This window comes from Antechinus flavipes, chromosome 3, assembly GCF_016432865.1.
Source record: "Antechinus flavipes isolate AdamAnt ecotype Samford, QLD, Australia chromosome 3, AdamAnt_v2, whole genome shotgun sequence".
Taxonomy (NCBI): Eukaryota; Metazoa; Chordata; class Mammalia; order Dasyuromorphia; family Dasyuridae; genus Antechinus; species Antechinus flavipes.
The window spans coordinates 441,875,529-441,898,550 of record NC_067400.1 but is presented as its reverse complement, the minus strand read 5'-3'; the positions used below and the strand labels follow the sequence as shown (position 1 = coordinate 441,898,550).

The 23,022-nt window shown below is 37.3% G+C and overlaps 1 protein-coding gene across 1 annotated transcript; it reads left to right on the top strand.

The window, feature by feature from the left end:
• The first annotated feature begins 162 nt into the window (after positions 1 to 162).
• LOC127554647 (sodium-dependent phosphate transport protein 2B-like) lies at positions 163 to 8,957 on the top strand. Its single transcript, XM_051986367.1, has 2 exons — positions 163 to 1,393; positions 7,804 to 8,957. Exons 1-2 carry the CDS (start codon positions 183 to 185, stop codon positions 8,579 to 8,581), a joined length of 1,989 nt encoding a protein of 662 aa, XP_051842327.1. The 5' UTR covers positions 163 to 182; the 3' UTR covers positions 8,582 to 8,957.
• The last annotated feature ends 14,065 nt before the right edge of the window (positions 8,958 to 23,022 follow it).

Genomic DNA, 23,022 nt, shown 5'->3' with positions numbered 1-23,022 from the left:
CTCCAAGGAATATTGTGGACAAATTTCAGAACTATCAGATAAAGGAAAAAATATTACAAGCAGCCAGAAAAAAAAAAAAAAATTCAAATACTGAGGAGCATTGCTCCCAGGCCCTCAGGCCCTCAACCCAGACATCAGGCTCACAGGGAAGTTTTGGGGACCAAGAACACCATATTATTACCATGGCTCCCTTGCCTAAGCTCACTGAAGAGACTACCATCCAACAATCCCCTGTATCTGAAAAAGATAAAGGAAGCTCCAGCAATGATGATCTTTCTCCTGGAAACAAGATAGAACTTGTGCCAATTCACTCTACTATTGCCCTGGTTGAAGAGCCAGTGGTACAAGACCCATGGGACATGCCTAACTTGAAGGGTTCTGAGATCAAATGGTCAGAGAGAGACACCAAAGGGAAAATAATTGCTGTCTTCAGAGGGCTTGGAAAAATAATCCTCATCCTGGTATTTCTCTACTTCTTTATATGTTCCTTGGACATTCTCAGCAGCGCTTTCCAGCTGGTTGGAGGAAAAATGGCTGGGGAGATTTTCCGTGATGGTTCCATATTGAGCAATCCCATGACTGGCTTGATGATTGGCATACTGGTGACGGCCATGGTACAGAGTTCCAGCACAGTCACGTCTATCATTGTCAGCCTGGTGTCCTCTTCCTTGATGACAGTAAAGATAGCAATTCCCATTGTAATGGGAGCCAATATTGGGACTACAATCACCAATACTCTCGTGGCCCTCATGCAGGCTGCAGACAGGGATGAATTTCGAAGGGCTTTTGCAGGAGGGACCGTCCATGATTTCTTTAACTGGTTGTCAGTGCTGGTGCTACTGCCCTTGGAGATTATGACTGGCTACCTCTACCACCTCACCAATGCCATCGTGAAAACCTTTAATATCAAGAGTGGGGAAGATGCCCCTGATCTCCTGAAAGTCATCACAGATCCCTTCACAAAACTCATTGTCCAGATGGATAAAAAAATCATAGCTGAAATTGCTACAGGAAATGACGCAACCCAAAACAAGAGCCTGATAAAGACTTGGTATAAAACATTTGAAAATCAAACTTTAAGCAACGTCACCGTTCCCTCACCAGAAAATTGTACCTCTCCCAGCTTCTGCTGGACCAATGGGAACATGACCTGGACCCTCATGAACATAACATATAAACAGAACATTGCAAAGTGCAAACATGCATTTGTGGATGTCAATCTTTCTGATGAGACCATTGGATTCATTATTCTGACGCTCTCCTTGCTGCTCTTAGCCACTTGTTTGGTCCTGATGATCAAGGTGCTGAACTCTATGCTCAAGGGGCAAATTGCTGCAGCAATTAAGAAGAGTATCGATACAGATTTCCCCTCCCCCTTTGCCTGGCTGACAGGCTACTTCACCATTCTTTTTTTTTTTTTTTTTTAATTTTTTATTTAATAATTACATTATATTGACACTCGTTTCTGTTCCGATTTTTTCCCCCTCCCTCCCTCCACCCCCTCCCCTAGATGGCAAGCAGTCCTTTATATGTTGGATATGTTGCAGTATATCCTAGATACAATATATGTTTGCAGAACCGAACAGTTCTCTTGTTGCGTAGGGAGAATCGGATTCAGAAGGTATAAATAATCCGGGAAGAAAAACAAAAATGCAGATAGTTTACATTCGTTTCCCAGTGTTCTTTCTTTGGGTGTAGCTGCTTTTGTCCGTCATTTATCAATTGAAACTCAGGTCTCTTTGTCAAAGAAATCCACTTCCATCAAAATATGTCCTCATACAATATCGTTGTCGAAGTGTATAATGATCTCCTGGTTCTGCTCATTTCACTTAGCATCAGTTCATGTAAGTCTCGCCAGTCCTCTCTGTATTCATCCTGCTGGTCATTTCTTACAGAACAATAATATTCCATAACATTCATATACCACAATTTACCCAGCCATTCTCCAATTGATGGGCATCCATTCATTTTCCAGTTTCTAGCCACTACAAACAGGGCTGCTACAAACATTTTGGCACATACAGGTCCCTTTCCCTTCTTTAGTATTTCTTTGGGATATAATCCCAATAGAAACACTGCTGGATCAAAGGGTATGCACAATTTGATAATTTTTTGGGCATAATTCCAGATTGCTCTCCAGAATGGTTGGATTCGTTCACAACTCCACCAACAATGCATTAGTGTCCCAGTTTTCCCGCATCCCCTCCAACATTCATCATTATTTTTTCCTGTCATCTTAGCCAATCTGACAGGTGTGTAGTGGTATCTCAGAGTTGTCTTAATTTGCATTTCTCTGATCAATAATGATTTGGAACACTCTTTCATATGAGTGGTAATAGTTTCAATCTCATCCTCTGAAAATTGTCTGTTCATATCCTTTGACCATTTATCAATTGGAGAATGGCTTGATTTCTTATAAATTTGAGTCAGTTCTCTATATATTTTGGAAATGAGGCCTTTATCAGAACCTTTAACTGTGAAAATGTTTTCCCAGTTTGTTGCTTCCCTTCTAATCTTGTTTGCATTAGTTTTATTTGTACAAAGGCTTTTTAATTTGATGTAATCGAAATTTTCTATTCTGTGATCAGTAATGGTCTCTAGTTCATCTTTGGTCACAAATTTCTTTCTCCTCCACAAGTCTGAGAGATAAACTATTCTATGTTCCTCTAATTTATTTATAGTCTCGTTCTTTATGCCTAGGTCATAGACCCATTTTGATCTTATCTTGGTATATGGTGTTAAGTGTGGGTCCATGCCTAATTTCTGCCATACTAATTTCCAATTATCCCAGCAGTTTTTATCAAATAATGAATTCTTTTCCCAGAAGTTAGGGGCTTTGGGTTTGTCAAACACTAGATTGCTATAATTGACTATTCTGTCTTGTGAGCCTAGCCTTTTCCACTGATCCACTAATCTATTTCTTAGCCAATACCAAATGGTTTTGGTGACTGCTACTTTATAATATAATTTTAGATCAGGTACAGCTAGGCCACCTTCATTTGATTTTTTTTTCCATTAATTCCCTTGAGATTCTCGACTTTTTATTGTTCCATATGAATTTTGTTGTTATTTTTTCTAGATCAATAAAATATTTTCTTGGGAGCCTGATTGGTATAGCACTAAATAAATAGATTAGTTTAGGGAGTATTGTCATCTTTATTATGTTCGCTCAGCCGATCCAAGAGCACTTAATATTTTTCCAATTATTTAAGTCTGACTTTATTTGTGTGGAGACTTTTTTATAATTTTGCTAATATAATTCCTGACTTTCCTTTGGTAGATAGATTCCCAAATATTTTATGGTATCAACAGTTATTCTGAATGGAATTTCTCTTTGTATCTCTTGCTGTTGGGTTTTGTTGGTGATGTATAAAAATGCTGAGGATTTATGGGGATTTATTTTGTAGCCAGCTACTTTGCTAAAATTATGAATTATTTCCAATAGCTTTTTGGTAGAATCTCTGGGGTTCTCTAGGTATACCATCATATCATCTGCAAAGAGTGATAGTTTGGTTTCCTCATTGCCTACTCTAATTCCTTTTATATCTTTCTCGACTCTTATTGCCGAGGCTAGTGTTTCTAATACGATATTAAATAATAATGGTGATAGTGGGCAACCTTGCTTCACTCCAGATCTTACTGGGAAAGGTTCCAGTTTTTCCCCATTGCATATGATGCTTACTGATGGTTTTAAATATATGCTCCTGACTATTTTAAGGAAAAGTCCATTTATTCCTATGCTCTCAAGTGTTTTTATTAGGAATGGATGTTGGATTTTATCAAATGCTTTTTCTGCATCTATTGAGATGATCATGTGGTTTTTGTTTGTTTGGTTATTGATATAGTCAATTATGCTAATAGTTTTCCTAATATTGAACCAGCCCTGCATTCCTGGTATAAATCCTACTTGGTCATAGTGTATTATCCTGGTGACAATTTTCTTTAATCTTTTTGCTAATATTTTATTTAAGATTTTAGCATCAATATTCATTAGGGAGATTGGTCTATAATTTTCTTTCTCTGTTTTCAGCCTACCTGGTTTAGGTATCAGTACCATATCTGTGTCATAAAAGGAGTTTGGTAGGACTCCTTCAATCCCTATTTTTTCAAATAGTTTATATAACATTGGAGTTAATTGTTCTTTAAATGTTTGGTAGAATTCACATGTAAATCCATCTGGTCCTGGGGATTTTTTCTTAGGGAGTTGATTGATAGTTTGTTCTATTTCTTTTTCTGAGATGGGACTGTTTAGGATATTTACTTCTTCCTCTGTTAGTTTGGGCAAGCTGTATTTTTGGAGGTATTTTTCTATTTCATTTAAGTTGTCGAATTTATTGGCATAAAGTTGGGCAAAGTAACTCCTAATTATTGCTCTAATTTCCTCTTCGTTAGTGGTGAGTTCTCCCTTTTCATTTTTAAGACTAACAATTTGATTTTCCTCTTTCCTTTTTTTAATCAGATTTACTAAGGGTTTGTCTATTTTGTTGGTTTTTTCATAGAACCAACTCTTAGTTTTATTAATCAATTCAATAGTTTTTTTACTTTCAATTTTATTGATCTCACCTTTTACTTTTAGAATTTCAAGTTTAGTGTTTGACTGGGGGTTTTTAATTTGTTCCTTTTCTAGCATTTTTAATTGCAAACCCAATTCATTGACCTTCTCTTTCTCTATTTTATACAAATAGGCCTCTAGAGATATGAAATTTCCCCTTATTACCGCTTTGGCTGCATCCCATACATTTTGGTATGATGTCTCATTATTATCGTTTTCTTGGGTGAAGTTATTAATTATGTCTATGATTTGCTGTTTCACCCAATCATTCTTTAGTATGAGATTATTTAGTTTCCAAATATTTTTTGGTCTACTTCCCCCTGCGTTTTTGTTGAATGTAATTTTCATTGCATCGTGGTCTGAAAAGGATGCATTTACTATTTCTGCCTTACTACATTTGAGTTTGAGGTTTTTATGTCCTAATATATGGTCAATTTTTGTATAGGTTCCATGAACTGCTGAAAAGAAAGTGTATTCCTTTCTGTCTCCATTACATTTTCTCCAGAGATCTATCATATCTAACTTTTCTAGTATTCTATTTACCTCTTTGACTTCTTTCTTATTTATTTTGTGGTTTGATTTATCTAATTCTGAGAGTGCAAGGTTGAGATCTCCCACTATTATAGTTTTACTGTCTATTTCTTCTTGCAGCTCTCTTAGTTTCTTTTTTAAGAATTTAGATGCTACCCCACTTGGTGCATATATGTTTAATATAGATAGTGCTTCATTATCCATGCTACCCTTTAGCAAGATATAGTGTCCTTCCTTATCTCTTTTAATTAGGTCAATTTTTGCTTTAGCTTGATCTGAGATCAGGATGGCTACCCCTGCTTTTTTGACTTCACCTGAAGCATAGTAGATTTTGCTCCAACCTTTTACCTTTAACCTGCATGTATCTCCCCGCTTCAGGTGTGTTTCCTGTAAACAACATATTGTAGGATTCTGGCTTTTAATCCATTCTGCTAACCGCTTCCTCTTTATGGGGGAGTTTACCCCGTTCACGTTTATGGTTAGAATGACCAATTCTGTATTACTTGCCATCTTGTTAACCCCGGTTTATGCTTTCCTCCCTTCTTTCCCCTTTCCCCCCTTCCAAGTATTAAGCTTGTGAGCACCCTTGCTTCTCACAGCCCTCCCTTTTTAGTGTCCCTCCCCCGCCTTAGAGTTCCTCCCCCTATCTTACCCCTTTCCCTCCCAGTTCCCGTATTCCCTTCCACTTAGCTTATTCCTTCCCTTTCCACTTTTCCCTTCTCAGTTTTCAATGAGATGGGAGAAGTTTCACCATAGATTGAATATGTCTTAAGATTTTTCATTTAAAGCCAATTCTGAAGGCAGTAAGATACCCACTATATTCATCCCCCTCCATTCTTTCTCTCAGATATAATAGGTTTCCTATGCCTCTTCATGAGATGTACTACCCCCACTTTACCCTTTTTCTGGTACAATGTCCTTTCCACATCAATTTCTAGAACAAGGTATACATGTATTCTTTATACATCTATATAGTCAAAATATAGTTCCCAAGATTAATCTTTACCTTTTTAGATTTCTCTTGAGTTCTATATTTGTAGATCAAACTTTTTGTTAAGTTCTGGTTTTTTCATCAGAAATAGATGAAATTCGCTTACTTCGTTGAATGTCCATCTTCTTCCCTGGAAAAAGATGCTCATTCTCGCTGGGTAAGTTATTTTTGGTTGCATACCAAGTTCCTTAGCCTTTCGGAATATCATATTCCAGGCCCTTCGATCTTTTAATGTGGATGCTGCCAGATCCTGGGTGATCCTTATTGTGGCTCCTTGATACTTGAATTGGGTTTTTCTAGCCGCTTGCAATATTTTTTCTTTCATCTGAGGGTTCTGGCATTTGGCCACTATATTCCTTGGTGTTTTGATTTTAGGATTCCTTTCAGTGGGTGATCGATGAATCCTTTCAATGTTTATTTTTTCCTCTGTTCCTATGACTTCTGGGCAGTTCTCTTTGATAATTTCCTGGAAGACAGTGTCCAGGCTCTTTTTTTCATCATGTTTTTCTAGGAGTCCAATGATTCTCAGATTTTCTCTCCTGGATCTGTTTTCCAGGTCTGTTGTCTTCCCCAGAAGGTATTTCACATTTTTCTCCATTGTTTGATTTTTTTGGATTTGCTTGACTGATTCTTCTTGTCTCCTCGAGTCATTCAATTCCACTTGTTCAATTCTGATTTTCAGTGAAGTATTCTCTTCACTCACTTTTTTAAAATCTTCTCTAATTGTCCAATTGAGTTCTTTTGTTCTGTGGAATTTTTTTCCATTTCGCCAATTTTGTTTTTTAGAGAGCTGTTTTCTGTTTCCAGTTCACTAATCCTATTTTTCAAGGATTTTACTTCTTTATCCACTCTCTCTTTAACTGACTTCTCCAGGCTCTTTTGCCAAGCCTCCCTCTCCTTTTCCCAAGCCTCACTCTGCTTTCCCCATTTTTCTTCTAGCTCCCTTGTGAGAGCCTTTTTAATCCCTTCTATGAGGTTCATCTGTGCTGAGGAACAGACAATCTCCTCCTTTGGGGATTCACCTGGGGACTGCCTGTTTTTAGTCTCCTCAGGATTTAGAGTCTGCTCTCTATCTGTGTAGAAGCTGTCAAGGGTTAAAGTCCTCTTCAGCTTCTTGCTCATTCTGTCTATTAATCAGAGACAAACTACCAAAGAAAAACAGAAAAAACTGGAGTCTTTCTTTGGGGGGGGGGGCTGGGTGTGTTATCGAGCTTCCTCTACAGACTGCAGGGGGCAGCAGTGAGGCACTAGCAGGACTGTGCTGCACCTGCGCTCTGAGATCCCAAAGCGTGCTGAGTCACTGAGGGGGGGGAAGGGGGGGGCATCCAGGTCCTGAGAGACTCCAGCTGTTTGGGGTTGTATTCTTCAGCCCCGGTGTTTTTAGCTTCTCTGCTGGGCTGTTGACTTGCTGCCGGAGGAAAGTATCCAAACCTGTAGCGAAGCTCTCCCCGCAGAGACGGCTACGATCACTCTCCACCCCCTCTCCAGTCTGCTCCTGTGCCCTCACTGCCGCTGCCCGCCGCCTGCGCCTGATCTAAAACCCCCCCAGCCCTCCAGTAAAGACAGACCTTTTTTGGTGGATCTCAAGGATGGCTTCTCTTGGTAACTATTTGTGGGTTTTTTTCAGTCAAGCATTGATTCAGAGGCTTGTAATGAAATGGATAGTGAGAGAAAGCGTGGAGCTTATGCAGCTGTGAGCCTCCTCTCCGCCATCTTAACCGGAAGTCCCCTACTTCACCATTCTTGTTGGAACTGGGATGACCATTCTTGTGCAGAGCAGCTCTGTGTTCATGTCTGCCATCACTCCTCTGGTTGGCATCGGAGTGATCAGCCTGGAGAGAGCATATCCCCTGACCCTGGGCTCCAACATCGGCACCACCACCACGGCCATCATGGCTGTGCTGGCCAGCCCTGGAAGCACTTTACACAATTCACTCCAGATTGCCCTGTGCCATTTCTTCTTCAATGTCTCTGGGATCCTTCTGTGGTACCCAATCCCATTCATGCGCCTGCCGATCTATCTTGCAAGGAACCTGGGGAATATCTCGGCCACCTACAGTTGGTTTTCCGTCTTCTACATAATATTGTTCTTTTTCTTGCTTCCACTGGCCGTGTTTGGCCTCTCCCTGGCAGGGACATATGTCTTGATGGGTGTAGGAATACCCATCCTAGTGTTTGTGTTTGTGGTCCTGTTCATGAATTTGCTCCAAGCTCGCTGCCCTCGAATCCTCCCGAACAAGCTTCGAACCTGGGACTTCCTGCCCCTGTGCATGCACTCCCTTCAGCCCTGGGATAAGTCAGTGTCTCTCATGATCAGCTTCTGCCAGCTCTGTGGGTGCTGCCGCTGCAGTAAATGCTGTGACCTGCCGGAAGAGGAGAAAAAGGTCAAGAAAGTCCGCATCAAGGTTCCTGAGGTCTATGAGAACACGGCAGTCATAATGGAGGTGACCCAGCCCGTGTCCAAGACGCAGGAGGCCCAACACGTAAAGAACGTCACAGCTTTCTAATAGGACAGGGCTTGGAGAGGAGAAAAGATGGATTGTTTCTTGTTCTAGGTGCCCTTTCCCCAAAAATGTGGCAAGGGAAGAGGGAGATGGTTAGCTAGCTATTGGTTAATTTGCTACCCCTACCCTCTACCCCCGAATCCAACAGCATTGGCAGAAACTGATCAAACCCTCATCCTTCTCAGGGCCCTAGTTATCCCTCACATGATTTCTGCTTCCCTAAGAGTCCTGGGACAAGAACCACAGGGACTGTACAAGATGATTCCTGACTGGGCCACTTTATCTCCGGAAACACTGGGGCAACAGGACTTGAAACATTTTTAGAATGAAAGAATTCTTTTTCTTAAATAAATATAGTTAGACTTATTTTTTAAAAAAATTCAAATACTGAGGTACTACAATAAGGATCACCCAGGATCTGGCTGCCTCCACTTTAAAAAATCGAAGGGTCTGTAATCTGATATTCTGAAAAGCAAAAGAACTTGTAATGCAACCAAGAATAAACTACCCAGCCAAGCTGAGCATTTTCTTCCAGGAAGAAGATGGACATTTAATGAAACAGATGAATTCCATTTGTGAAAAAAAACAGAACTAAACAAAAAATTTTATCTCCAACCATAGGACTCAAGAGAAGCAGAAAAAGGTAAAAGGAACTTTTGAGAACTGTATTTCTTTAGTGGATATACAAAAAGACTACATGTATAGTTTGATTTTACTGATATAACATGAAAAAGAGAAGTAGAACTGGAAAGGGGATAGTGTCAGAAAAGGGGGAAAAGGGGGATAAAAGGGGGAAACTATGTCCCATGAAGAGGCAAAGGAAACCTATGATAATCTGAGGGAATTTAGAGAGGGGGAGGAACATTGTATGAATCTTACTCTCATCAGAGTTGGCTCAAAGAGAAAATAATTGATAAACTTGTTTTACAGAAAATCTTCTCTCACCTCATAGAAAAGTGAGAGAGGAAAAGAAAAAAGGAAAATAGTAATAAGGGAAGGGTACAAGAAAGGGGAAGAGATTCAAAGCGGGGAGGGAGGGATCCTAAAGAGGGTGAGTGGCATGATACAAGTGGGGCACATAAGTTGAAAACAGGTAAAGAGGGTTGGGGGGGGCAAGTAAAAGAAAAGCATAATCTGGGGATAATAAGATGGCAGAAAATATAGAATTAGTAATTTTAACAGTAAATGTGAATGGGATGAACCTCTCATTAAGCCGAGGCAGATAGCATACTGGATCAAAAGTCAAATTACTTTTTGGTCTATTTACCCCTAGCTTTTTATTGAATGTAGTTTTTATTGCATCGTGATCTGAAAAGAAAGCATTTACTATTTCTGCCTTCCTGCATTTAATTTTGAGGTCTTTATGTCCTAATATATGGTCAATTTTTGTATAGGTTCCATGAACTGCTGAAAAGAAAGTATATTCCTTTCTGTCTCCATTCAGTTTTTTTATTATCAGATATTTTATAATTTCTTCTAGGAGAGCCTTGTGTTATGGGGACTAGGTTACATCCCTCTTTGGGGTTTTGTCCGGAGACTGTCTGCTATTAGTCTCCTCAGGCTTGAAAACCTGCTCTCTTTCTGTATAGAAGCTATCAAAGGTCATTTTGGAGTTTTTAGTCATTTTTTAAAAGCCCTTAGGGTCTGCCTTCAAGGCAAGGAGGTTATCAGCTTCCTCTGCACAGCATGGATAGGTATATTACTATCTTTACTGACAATAGGCTACAAAGGATGGCCGAGCTGTGGAATTGTTCTGGGAAAAGCTCCACACTAGAAGTGACTCAGGCCTGGGTAGCATGGACCGAGCTGGGGAGGTGCCCTGCTGAAGAGCCCTGCTATGGGGATTAGCGACTGTCCTGTGGCTAGAGGCTGAGCAGCAAAAGTGTCACCACTCCAGGCAGAAGCCCACTGTTGGTATTAGCAGTTGCCCTTTGAATAGCCTCACAAGGAACAAGAAGTGTCTTTGCCCTGGAGAGCACAGTTGTGCTGCACAAGTTCTATTGCCCCAAGCCAAGCCTCCACTGTGCAGATTAGAGGCTGCCTAGGCTGTGCCCCCTTGCTGTGCAGATTTGTGACTGCCTTGGGTGAAAGCCCCATGCTGCAGAATGTGGCTATACAACCATGCTGTGGTTTGTGCTCAGTCCCTCACTTCTGGTTTTGGGCAGGTCTAGCCAGATCCTGTTAGGTTCTGGCATTTTTTGGAGTATCCTCTGCCTTTCGCTTTGATTTCTCTGCTAGTCTACTGTTTTGCAACCAAAGCAGAGCAACCCATCTGTGCTAGAGTCCTCCCTGTACATTTTCTAGCCACAGAGACAGCCCTTGCCCCAGTCTGTTCTGTATGGTAGCCTCTCCCATCTTCCTGCTTGCACTGGATTTCTCCCACTGCTCAGGAAAAACCTTTTCTGGTGATCTTGCAGATTATCTTTGGCTGGTAAATTGTACTTCCAATCTTTGCGAATTTTATCAGTCAAGTGCTATTTTTGAGGCTAAATTTAGTAATTAGTAGTGAGGGTTTGAAAGAAGCTTAGAATGTCATGTGTGCCTTCTCTGGTCTTTAGGGGGAGGAGTGAAGGAGACAGACAAAACTGCCAGGAATTTTGCCAAGGATCTTTCCTATATTCTAGAGTTCAGAATCTCCACACCTTTCTCCTTCTCCTTCTGAGGCTAAGTGAAGTTCTCTCGCTTCTCTCAATCCACTCCCTAATCCTTACCTACAATTCTCTTAACTCGAAGCATTGAGCCAGCATTAACTGAGAGAGAAATTCCAAATATATGCTAGTAGAGTTATTATCCACTAGGTAATTAGCCTTAAGTGCTCAGTTGTCTGATTCAAACATACCTTTTAAGAGTTTCAGCCCTTTATATTCAAGCATGTATGAAATTGGAATATCAAAATAAGGTCAACATTAACTTAGAGATTATATAGATTATTAGTGAAGTTTTTAAATGTACAGATATTTTCAGTGTTATTAGAATATAACATAATAAATAGAAGATTGCAAAATCACCCCCTTGTTTAGAGAATCTGAAAAGTGATTTCTTCACTCAAACATACCTCAGCAGACCAGTTCTGTGATATTGGGTTCAAACCTGGTCAACTCATTTTATCTGGATCAAAAACAAAAACAAGTATTTCCAAAGGAAGATGATCACAATAATTAAAAGTTACAAAACATGCAAAAATATGTAAAGTACATGAAGATATGTGGATGTTTAGCCTAGAGTTAGCTGTTATATCCTGAAACAGACATCTGCAACACTGAGGGAAGTGTTTGAACCAGGAAGACTCATGGGAATAAGAAGTGGAAAATTTTTATACAATTTAATATCCTTCAGAAAATTCAAGAAACTGACCAATCACTCAAAGCTGAATCAGCTTTGAAGGCAAATTCTTTAATCAGCTGCTTCCAACTACATGTATAAACTATTTCAGAAGGACAGATATTTATCTTATTTTGTTTGGAAATGAGAACCAGGAAGGTCCACATGTTCACTTATTAGACATTGTGGTGTCTAATACAGAATTAATACAATTTCTTTTGTAATAGATCTTCTGATTGCTATAATATGTAGTACAAGAATATTGCAATAATTGCAATAATATATAGTACAAGAAATGTATCTTGTTTCAAAATGAACAAATCTACTGAAGTAGCTTCCTATCTTTTGATATAACTAATTCTTCAAACTTCTGATACAATATTGTATCTACATATATGTGTATATATATATTTCTGTCTATCTATGTATCTATTTATCTATATCTGCGAATCACAAACAAAAGGCCAGTCATTTTCCAAATGGAGAAACCAAAGCTTTTGTTTGTAAAAAGCACTAATGACAATGAATCAGAAGCTGAGATCAAGTTTTTATTGATTATGCAAAGATAGGGCTGGAACTATAGAAAAGGAAATCTTCCTAATGAAGTTCAAGGGAAAAAAAAAACAATTATAAAGTCTTGATAAAGTGAATTATGTAATAAAGCAGAAACTTCTGAATTATCATCTTATTGCATTCAATTATTCAGATTCATTGAATCCTTTGACCATCCTTTGATCATCAAATCATCCTCAGTATAAAAGTCAGAGACAGGTCACAAGGTTTATCGTCCAGAGAGAGAGGGAGAGAGGAAGGGAGAGAGGGACTAAAGGAATGTGAGAGAGAGAGAGAGAGAGAGAGAGAGAGAGAGAGAGAGAAACAGAGACAGAGACAGAGACAGAGACACAGACAGAAAGACAGAGACTGAGACAAAGATGTTTAAAGGAAAATTAGCATTATAAGAAGACAGATAACTATGGTATATTAATATTGGTAATAACATCATAAATATTCACTATACAGAAAACATTTAGAAGTGGCATCATAACCATTTTTAAATATTTGAAAAGCTGCTATGTTCTTCTTGGTCTCTTATTTTTATACTCCCTAAATCTACTGAATAAATTAAATTAAAAAGTGTAATGTTCAGGCTAATTTTCTGGAGTATCTCTGGACGAGTCTTGGTCTTTAGGTGAAGAAGTGATGAAGGCAGGAGAGCCACCACAAGGCTGCTAAAAGATAGAATCTAGCATCTGAAGTCTTCTCTGTGTCTGTGACTGTGATTCTTCTACTGATGTGGCTCACTTTTTTCTCTGTGTCTGAGAGACTCTCTCTTAAATAGCTTAGTATGATTATATCACTACAACAACTGAGTATGTGCACATCACCATATCACATTAATTATGTTTAGAGAATCATTATCTCACATTGAGTAGGTGCTTAACACTATAAGCACCTCATTATCCTTGATTTAAGTATATCTTCTCAGCGTTCCAGCCCTTACAAAAAAGTTCATTTTTCATATAATGTATCATATATATGTATATTTTATGAAATAAAGTTTTAGTTTCTCCACTTTGAAAACGAATACTCATTTACCAAGTAGGAAGTTTCTTTCTTTCTTTTTTTTTATTTAATAACTTTATATTGACAGAATCCATGCCAGGGTAATTTTTTTTACAACATTATCCCTTGCACTCGCTTCTGTTCCGATTGTTCCCCTCCCTTCCTCCACCCCCTCCCCTAGATGGCAAGCAGTCCTATATATGTTAGATATATTGCAGTATATCCTAGATACAATACATGTTTGCAGAACCGAATAGTTCTCTTGTTGCACAGGGAGAATTGGATTCAGAAGGTAAAAATAACCCGGGAAGAAAAATAAAAATGCAAATAGTTCACATTCATTTCCCAGTGTTCTTTCTTTGGGTGCAGCTGCTTCTGTCCATCATTTATCAGTTGAAACTCAGATAGGTCTCTTTGTCATAGAAATCCACTTCCATCAGAATACATCCTCATACAATATCTTTGCTGAAGTGTATAATGACCTCCTGGTTCTGCTCATTTCACTTAGCATCAGTTCATGTAAGTCTCTTCAAGCCTCTCTGTATTCATCCTGCTGGTCATTTCTTACAGAACAATAATATTCCATAACATTCATATACCACAATTTACCCAATCATTCTCCAATTGATGGGCATCCATTCAATTTCCAGTTTCTAGACACTACAAACAGGGCTGCCAAAAATATTTTGGCACATACAGGTCCCTTTCCCTTCTTTAGTATCTCTTTGGGATATAAGCCCAGTAGCAGCACTGCTGTATCAAAGGGTATGCACAGTTTGATAACTTTTTGGGCATAATTCCAGATTGCTCTCCAGAATGGTTGGATTCGTTCACAACTCCACCAACAATGCGTCAGTGTCCCAGTTTTCCCGCATCCCCTCCAACATTCATCATTATTTTTTCCTGTCATCTTAGCCAATCTGACAGGTGTGTAGTGATATCTCAGAGTTGTCTTAATTTGCATTTCTCTGATCTATAGTGATTTGGAACACTCTTTCATATGAGTGGTAACAGTTTCAATTTCATTATCTGAAAATTGTCTGTTCATATCCTTTGACCATTTATCAATTGGAGAATGGCTTGATTTCTTATAAATTAGAGTCAGTTCTCTATATATTTTGAAAATGAGGCCTTTATCAGAACCTTTAACTGTGAAGATGTTTTCCCAGTTTGTTGCTTCCCTTCTAATCTTGTTTGCATTAGTTTTGTTTGCACAAAGGCTTTTTAATATATGATATAATCAAAATTTTGTATTTTGTGATCAGTAATCGTCTCTACTTCATCTTTGGTCACAAATTTCTTTCTTCTCCACAAGTCTGAGAGATAAACTATCCTATGTTCCTCTAATTTATTTATAATCTCATTCTTTATGACTAGGTCATGGACCCATTTTGATCTTATCTTGGTATATGGGGTTAAGTGTGGGTCCATGCTTAATTTCTGCCATACTAATTTCCAGTTATCCCAGCAGTTTTTATCAAATAATGAATTCTTATCCCAAAAGTTAGGATCTTTGGGTTTGTCAAACACTAGATTGCTATAGTTGACTATTCTGTCTTGTGAACCTAACCTTTTCCACTGATTAACTAATCTATTTCTTAGCCAATACCAAATGGTTTTGGTGACTGCTGCTTTATAATATAATCTTAGATCAGGTACAGCTAGGCCACGTTCATTTGATTTTTTTTCATTAATTCCCTTGAGATTCTCGACTTTTTATTGTTCCATATGAATTTTGTTGTTATTTTTTCTAGATCATTAAAATATTTTCTTGGAAGTCTGATTGGTATAGCACTAAATAAATAGATTAGTTTAGGGAATATTGTCATCTTTATTATATTCACTCGGCCTATCCAAGAGCACTTAATATTTTTCCAATTATTTAAGTCTGACTTTATTTGTGTGGAAGCTTTTTTGTAATTTTGCTCATACAATTCCTGACTTTTCTTTGGTAGATAGATTCCCAAATATTTTATGCTATCAATAGACATTTTGAATGGAATTTCTCTTTGTATCTCTTGCTATTGGGTTTTGTTGCTGATGTATAAAAATGCTGAGGATTTATGGGGATTTATTTTGTATCCAGCTACTTTGTTAAAATTATGAATTATTTCTAATAGCTTTTTAGTAGCATCTCTGGGGTTCTCTAAGTATACTATCATATCATCTGCAAAGAGTGATAGTTTGGGTTGCTCATTGCCTACTCTAATTCCTTTAATCTCTTTCTCGACTCTTATTGCAGAGGCTAGTGTTTCTAATACAATATTGAATAATAATGGTGATAGTGGGCAACCTTGCTTCACTCCAGATCTTACTGGGAAAGGTTCCAGTTTTTCCCCATTGTATAGATGCTTACTGATGGTTTTAAATATATGCTCCCGACTATTTTAAGGAAAAGTCCATTTATTCCTATGCTCTCAAGTGTTTTCATTAGGAATGGATATTGGATTTTATCAAATGCTTTTTCTGCATCTATTGAGATGATCATATGGTTTTTGTTTGTTTGGTCATATAGTCAATTATGCTAATAGTTTTCCTAATATTGAACCAGCCCTGCATTCCTGGTGTAAATCCTACTTGGTCATAGTGTATTTTCTTGGGGGTGATTTTCTGTAATCTTTTTGCTAATATCTTATTTAAGATTATAGCATCAATATTCATTAGGGAGATTGGTCTATAATTTTCTTTCTCTGTTTTCAACCTATATGGTTTAGGTATCAGTACCATGTCTGTGTCATAAAAGGAGGTTGGTAGGATGCCTTCAATCCCTATATTTTCAAATAGTTTATTTAGGATTGGAGTTAATTGTTCTTTATTTGTTTGATAGAATTCACATGTAAATCCATCTGGTCCTGGGGATTTTTTCTTAGGAAGTTGGTTGATAGTTTGTTCTATTTCTTTTTCTGAGATGGGACTGTTTAGGATATTTACTTCTTCCTCTGTTTGGGCAAGCTATATTTTTAGAGGTATTCTATTTCATTTAAGTTGTCGAATTTATTGGCATAAAGTTGGGCAAAGTAACTCCTAATTATTGCTCTAATTTCCTCTTCGTTAATGGCAAGTTCTCCCTTTTCATTTTTAAGACTAACAATTTGATTTTCCTTTTTCCTTTTTTTAATCAGATTTACTAAGGGTTTGTCTATTTTGTTGGTTTTTTCATAGAACCAAGTCTTAGTTTTATTAATTAATTCAATAGTTTTTTTACTTTCAATTTTATTGATTTCTCCTTTTATTTTTAGAATTTCAAGTTTAGTGTTTGACTAGAGTTCTTAATTTGTTCCTTTTCTAGCATTTTTAGTTGCAAGCCCAATTCATTGACCTTCTCTTTCTCTATTTTATACAAATAGGCCTCTAGAGATATGAAATTTCCCCTTATTACCGCTTTGGCTGCATCCCATACATTTTGGTATGATGTCTCATTATTATTGTTTTCTTGGGTGAAGTTATTAATTATGTCTATGATTTGCTGTTTCACCCAATCATTCTTTAGTATGAGATTATTCAGTTTCCAATTATTTTTTGGTCTACTTTCCCCTGGCTTTTTGTTGAATGTAATTTTCATTGCATCGTGATCTGAAAAGGATGCATTTACTATTTCTGCCTTACTGCATTTGAGTTTGAGGTTTTTATGTCCTAATATATGGTCAATTTTTGTATAGGTTCCATGAACTGTTGAAAAGAAAGTGTACTCCTTTATGTCTCCATTACATTTTCTCCAGAGATCTATCATATCTAATTTTCTAGTATTCTATTTACCTCTTTGACTTCTTTCTTATTTATTTTGTGGTTTGATTTATCTAATTCTGAGAGTGCAAGGTTGAGATCTCCCACTATTATAGTTTTGCTGTCTATTTCTTCTTGCAGCTCTCTTAATTTCTCTTTTAAGAATTTAGATGTTACACCACTTGGTGCATATATGTTTAATATTGATATTGCTTCATTATCCATGCTACTCTTTAGCAAGATATAGTGTCCTTCCTTATCTCTTTTAATTAGATCAATTTTTGCTTTAGCTTGATCTGAGATCAGAATGGCTACCCCTGTTTTTTTGACTTCACCTGAAGCATAGTAGATTTTACTCCAACCTTTTACCTTTAACCTGCATGTATCTCCCTGCTTCAGGTGTGTTTCCTGTAAGCAACATATTGTAGGATTCTGGCTTTTAATCCATTCTGCTAACCGCTTCCTCTTTATGGGGGAGTTTACCCCATTCACATTTATGGTTTAAATGACCAATTCTGTATTACTTGCCATCTTGTTAACCTCTGTTTATGCTTTTCTTCCTTCTTTCCCCCTTACTCCCCTTCCCAGTATTAAGCTTGTGAGCACCACTTCTTCTCACAGCCCTCCCTTTTTAGTATCCCTCCCTCCACCTTAGAGTTCCTCCCCCTATCTTACTCCTTTCCCTCCCAGTTTCCGTATTCCCTTCCCCTTAGCTTATTCCTTCCCTTTTCACTTTTCCCTTCTCAGTTTTCAATGAGGTGGGAGAAGTTTTACCATAGATTGAATATGTCTAAAATTTTTCTCTTAAAGCCAATTCTGAAGGCAGTAAGATACCCACTATATTCATCCCCCTCCATTCTTTCTCTCAGATATAATAGGTTTCCTTTGCCTTTTCATGAGATGAAGTACCCCCACTTTACCATTTTTCTGGTACAATGTCCTTTGCACATCTAGTTTCTAGAACAACGTATACATGTATTTGTTTATACATCTTAATAGCCAAAATATAGTTCCCAAGATGAATCTTTACCTTTTTAGATTTCTCTTGAGTTCTATATTTGTAGATCAAACTTTTTGTTAAGTTCTGGCTTTTTCATCAAAAATAGGTGAAATTTGCTTACTTCGTTGAAGGCCCATCTTCTTCCCTGGAAAAAGATGCTCATTCTAGCTGGGTAAGTTATTTTTGGTTGCATACCAAGTTCCTTGGCCTTAGGAATATCATATTCCAGGCCCTTCGATCCTTTAATGTGGATGCTGCGAGATCCTGGGTGATCCTTATTGTGGCTACTCAATACTTGAATTGGGTTTTTCTAGCCACTTGCAGTACTTTTTCCTTCGTCTGAGGGTCCTGGCATTTGGCCATTATATTTCTTGGTGTTTTGATTTTAGGATCCTTTTCAGTAGGTGATCAATGAATTCTTTCAATGTCTATTTTACCCTCTGTTTCTATGACTTCTGGGTAGTTCTCTTTGAAAATTTCCTGGAAAATAGCATCCAGGCTCTTTTTTTCATCATACTTTTCTGGGAGTCCGATGATTCTCAGATTGGCTCTCCTGGTCTGTTGTTTTCCCCAGAAGGTATTTCACATTCTTTTCCATTGATTTTTTTGGATATGCTTGACTGATTCGTCTTGTCTCCTCGAGTCATTCAATTCCATTTGTTCAATTCTGATTTTCAATGAAGTATTTTCTTCACGCACTTTTTAAAAATCTTTTTCGAATTGACCAATTGAGTTATTTTCTTCTATGGAATTTTTTCCCATTTCGCCAATTTTGTTTTTTAGAGAGCTGTTTTCTGTTTCCAGTTCACTAATCCTATTTTTCAAGGATTTGATTTCTTTATCCACTCTGTCTTTAAATGAGTGGGATGACTTCTCCAGACTCTTTTGCCAATCCTCCCTCTCCTTTTCCCATTTTTCTTCTAGCTCCCTTGTGAGACCCTTTTTAATTTCTTCTACGAGAATCATCTGTGTTGAGGAACAAATGATCTCCTCCTTTGGGGATTCACCTGGAGACAGTCTGTTTTTAGTCCCCTCAGGGTTTAGAGTCTGCTCTCTATCTATATAGATGCTGTCAAGGGTTAAAGTCCTCTTCAATTTTTTGCTCATTTTGTCAGAGAAGAATTAAAGACAAACTAGCAAAAAGAAAAAAAGAAAAAACCCTAAATGGAGTCTGTTTTTTTTTGGGGGGGAGGGGCTGGGTGGTGTTACTGAGCTTCCTCTACAGACTGCAGGACAGCAGTGAGGAGGCACTAGCAGGTCTGTGCTGTGCCTGCGCTCTGAGACTCTGAGAGTGTGCTGAGACACTGTGGCGGAGGGGTGGACAGGTCCTGAGAAACTCCAGCTCTTTGGGGTCGTATTCTTCACCCCCCCCCCCCCCCGTGTTTTTAACCTTCTCTGCTGGGCTGCTGATTTGCTGCCAGGGCAAAGTATCCAATCCTGTAGCAAAGCTCCCCCTGCAGAGACGGCTGAGATCATACCTGAGCCCCCTCCACTCTGCTCGGCTGTGAGCTGCCTGCTGTGCTCTCAGCTGCCTGCCCTCAGCCTGCGCCTGATCTAAAACCATCCCCACCCTCGAGCAAAAACAGACCTTTCCTGGCGAATTTCAAGGACGTCTTCTCTTGGTAACTATTTGTGTGTTTTTTTTTTCCAGTCAAGCATTAATTCAGAGGCTTGTAATGAAATGGATAGTGAGAAAAAACGCAGAGCTTACACAGCTGTGTGCCTCCTCTCCACCATTTTGTCCGGAAGTCCCCAAGTAGGAAGGTTCTTGAGAGCAGACAAGTTCTTGATCTAGTTCAAAAGGAAAAAGATGTGATAAAGGTGAGAAGGAGGGGAAAGACATAATGAATGGGCTCAGATAGCTCAAACTTCATTAGAATGACTTTGAATATATGAAATTGGCATGCTTTGAGGCTGGATATGATTTTTAGTAATAGTCAATGTCATTTCCCATTTTTCTTGGAAACCAGATTCCCCAACTGTTAAATAAGATATTGGACAATGTAATAGGACCATCTGTGAGGTCTTCTGCTCTGAAACCTGTGATCTAGGATCCAAGGCATGATTGGAAAGACTAATATTACAGTGGAGATACTAAATTGTCCCCTTGAAATACATCTTCTAAAAAGCAGCCCACATGTGAATTCAAACTTTTAATTTCAACTCTTTAAAGACCATATTCTTTTGGATCAAGATGTCAGTGCTATGGAGCTTCTGAAGACTTGATTTTCCCCAGAGTTACTAAGAAGATAATTTCTTCAAAAACCTTTTAATTTCTAAAAGATGATGTCCTTTTCATCAGTGCAAATGTAAATTTAAAAAATTACAAAATCCTTTTCATTTATGAGGAATCATCTATGAAGAGAAAAAAAAAAGATTTCCAAGAAAACCTCATCTCTAAAAATGAGTATCATAGCATGCAAAACACAAATACCAATTTCAATGAGAAACATACATGGATTATTGTTTCTCTTTTTGAAGGTAATTCATTTTACTAAATAAACAGATGACAGTAGGATAAAGACCTAGTCTCCAAAGGACATGACCAAAGACATGTTTGAGTTGGTGAATAGATTCACCTTCCCAGAAGAAAAGCATTGAAATTGATTTGTTGACCATCTAAATTATTATCTAAGTTGAGAATACTCTTGTATATTCTTGAGACTATTCCTTATTTCTGAAAAAATTGCTTTTTTTCAATGTTGGCAATAAACTCTGTACATTAGGATGAACAGTTACATGTTTATTTTTTCCCCTACAGAATGGATGTCTCTAAAATTGTGAGATATACTATTTTAATAAGTATGAACACATATGAATGAGTAAAAAGTACACATCTTGATGAAAGGATATAGTTTTTGCTATGTTAGCCACATGCTTATGAGATGTGGGTGCAGAGGTAACATGGAAAAGCATTTCAGAAATAAACTTCTACTACATAACCTGCTACATGATATTCCCAAGCTCAACATTTCCAAACTTTATACACCTTCCCTCCACAGTACTTTCTATTCTTTTGCCACTGATCTCATTGCTATTCCTGTAACAAGACATTCCATCTCTTGACTGTTCATTATCACTGACCATTTCCAACATCTGGATCTCTCTCTCTCTCTCTCTCTCTCTCTCTCTCTCTCTCTCTCTCTCTTTCTCTCTCTCTTTCTCACTCTCTTTCTCTCCCTTCCTTCTCTTTTTCTGCTTCCTACCTTTTCTGGATTCCTTCAAGTCTCAACTCAAATCCAATTTCCTAGGGAAAACTGTTTCTGATTGTGTTTATTACCTTCTTTCTAAGATAATCTCCACTTTATTCTATATACTTTTTTGTACATAACTATTTTCATATTGTCTCTGACGTCAGAGTTTTAACTCTGACAGTGAAGGCCATTTTTGCCATTTTTGGTGTGTCCAATATCTTAGTACAATATTTAAAACAGTAGGAGATGAATACTTGTTTTTGACATAATAAATGCTTTTTTACAATAACAAAATATTATTTAGAAATAATTTTATTGTTTTGGGTTCTTTCTGCAAAAAAAAAGTTCATACAAAATATTTTAAGAGTACAAATAAATATTGTTTCTGTCTCATACACAAATGAAAGGTATTTTATTTATTTTTCATATATTCTACATCCATCAGCACAAACTAGAATGAAACTATATCGTGTAATTTGTGGGTTTAAAAAATTAGTAGTTGAATAAAAAAAAAAGAAAACTCATTTGGTCAATGCTTAAAAAGAAGCAGGTAAAAAGAACATTGGACAAAGAATAAAGAGACACAGGTTTAAATCTAAAATGGAAGTAAAATCAAGTCTACCTCACTCATTCCAAGGAGTCTGTCCTTAAAGTGATCTACAAAATGAAGGTGTTAGTGTTAGGATCAGTTTTTGCTGACATTGTTAATAGTAAATTCCAAATTCAATTTCCTGATTTGCTGAAATTCTTCCAACCCCCATCCTGAATTTGGCAGAATTTTGGATTTATTAGAAGATTGATATCTCAAAAAAAGGAAACTCATTTAGTGAATTATCTAATGAAGATAGAAATTCAAATCACTACTTAAATGTACACTAAATATCATTATACACAAATTGCCTCTCTGTCAAAATAAAACTAATTGACTGCGAGTAGAATTTACAAATCTTTAAAATATTTGTTACTTTCTTTTACAGTATTATTCAATAAAAGATGGTATTTTGATTTTAGAAATAGCATTGATATGCATGTGACCAAAAGAGAGAAATCTCATTTTCTGGCTAATAATACAGAGGTTTTTAAGAGATTATGTACAAAAGTCCCAGGGGCAGTATTCTGGTACAAAATAAAGATGCTTATTATATCTAATAAGGAAGTCCCCAGACTTTTTATACTGATAAAAAGACCATTTCAAAAGGAAAGTCTGAATCTGCTACTTATATAAAGAGATATGAGAGACAGCATAGGGGGAAATAGACATGGGTGCAATAATAACAAGTATAGTTAAAAATGACAATTATGATTCTGAAAGAACTATTCTTTTTGAAGTGAATATATATATATATACATATATATGTATGTGTGCGTATATATATACGTATGTGTGTGTGTGTGTGTGTGTATGTGTGTGTGTGTATATATATATATCTTATTGACTGTGACTAGTAAGGACATGAAGGAAAAAATTCATTTTCTTATTATGATAGTCTTGAGAGATCAGTTATTTATTCCATGATCAAAACAAGTTTAAGGATAATAGAGTTAATTTAGCATTTAAGTAGTTCAAAGATTTGATATAAAATGTTAGAGGAATCCTTTTTTTCTTTATTTTTTAATACATTGTTTATTTAGTTAATATTAAA

What these genes read in the sequence shown, in the direction of transcription:
- LOC127554647 (XM_051986367.1), top strand. Translation starts at nt 183, where the DNA reads ATGGCTCCCTTGCCTAAGCTCACTGAAGAGACTACCATCCAACAATCC. An exon ending in CCCTTTGCCTGGCTGACAGG is followed by an intron (nt 1,394 to 7,803) that starts CTACTTCACCAT and finishes ACCGGAAGTCCC; the next exon opens with CTACTTCACCATTCTTGTTG.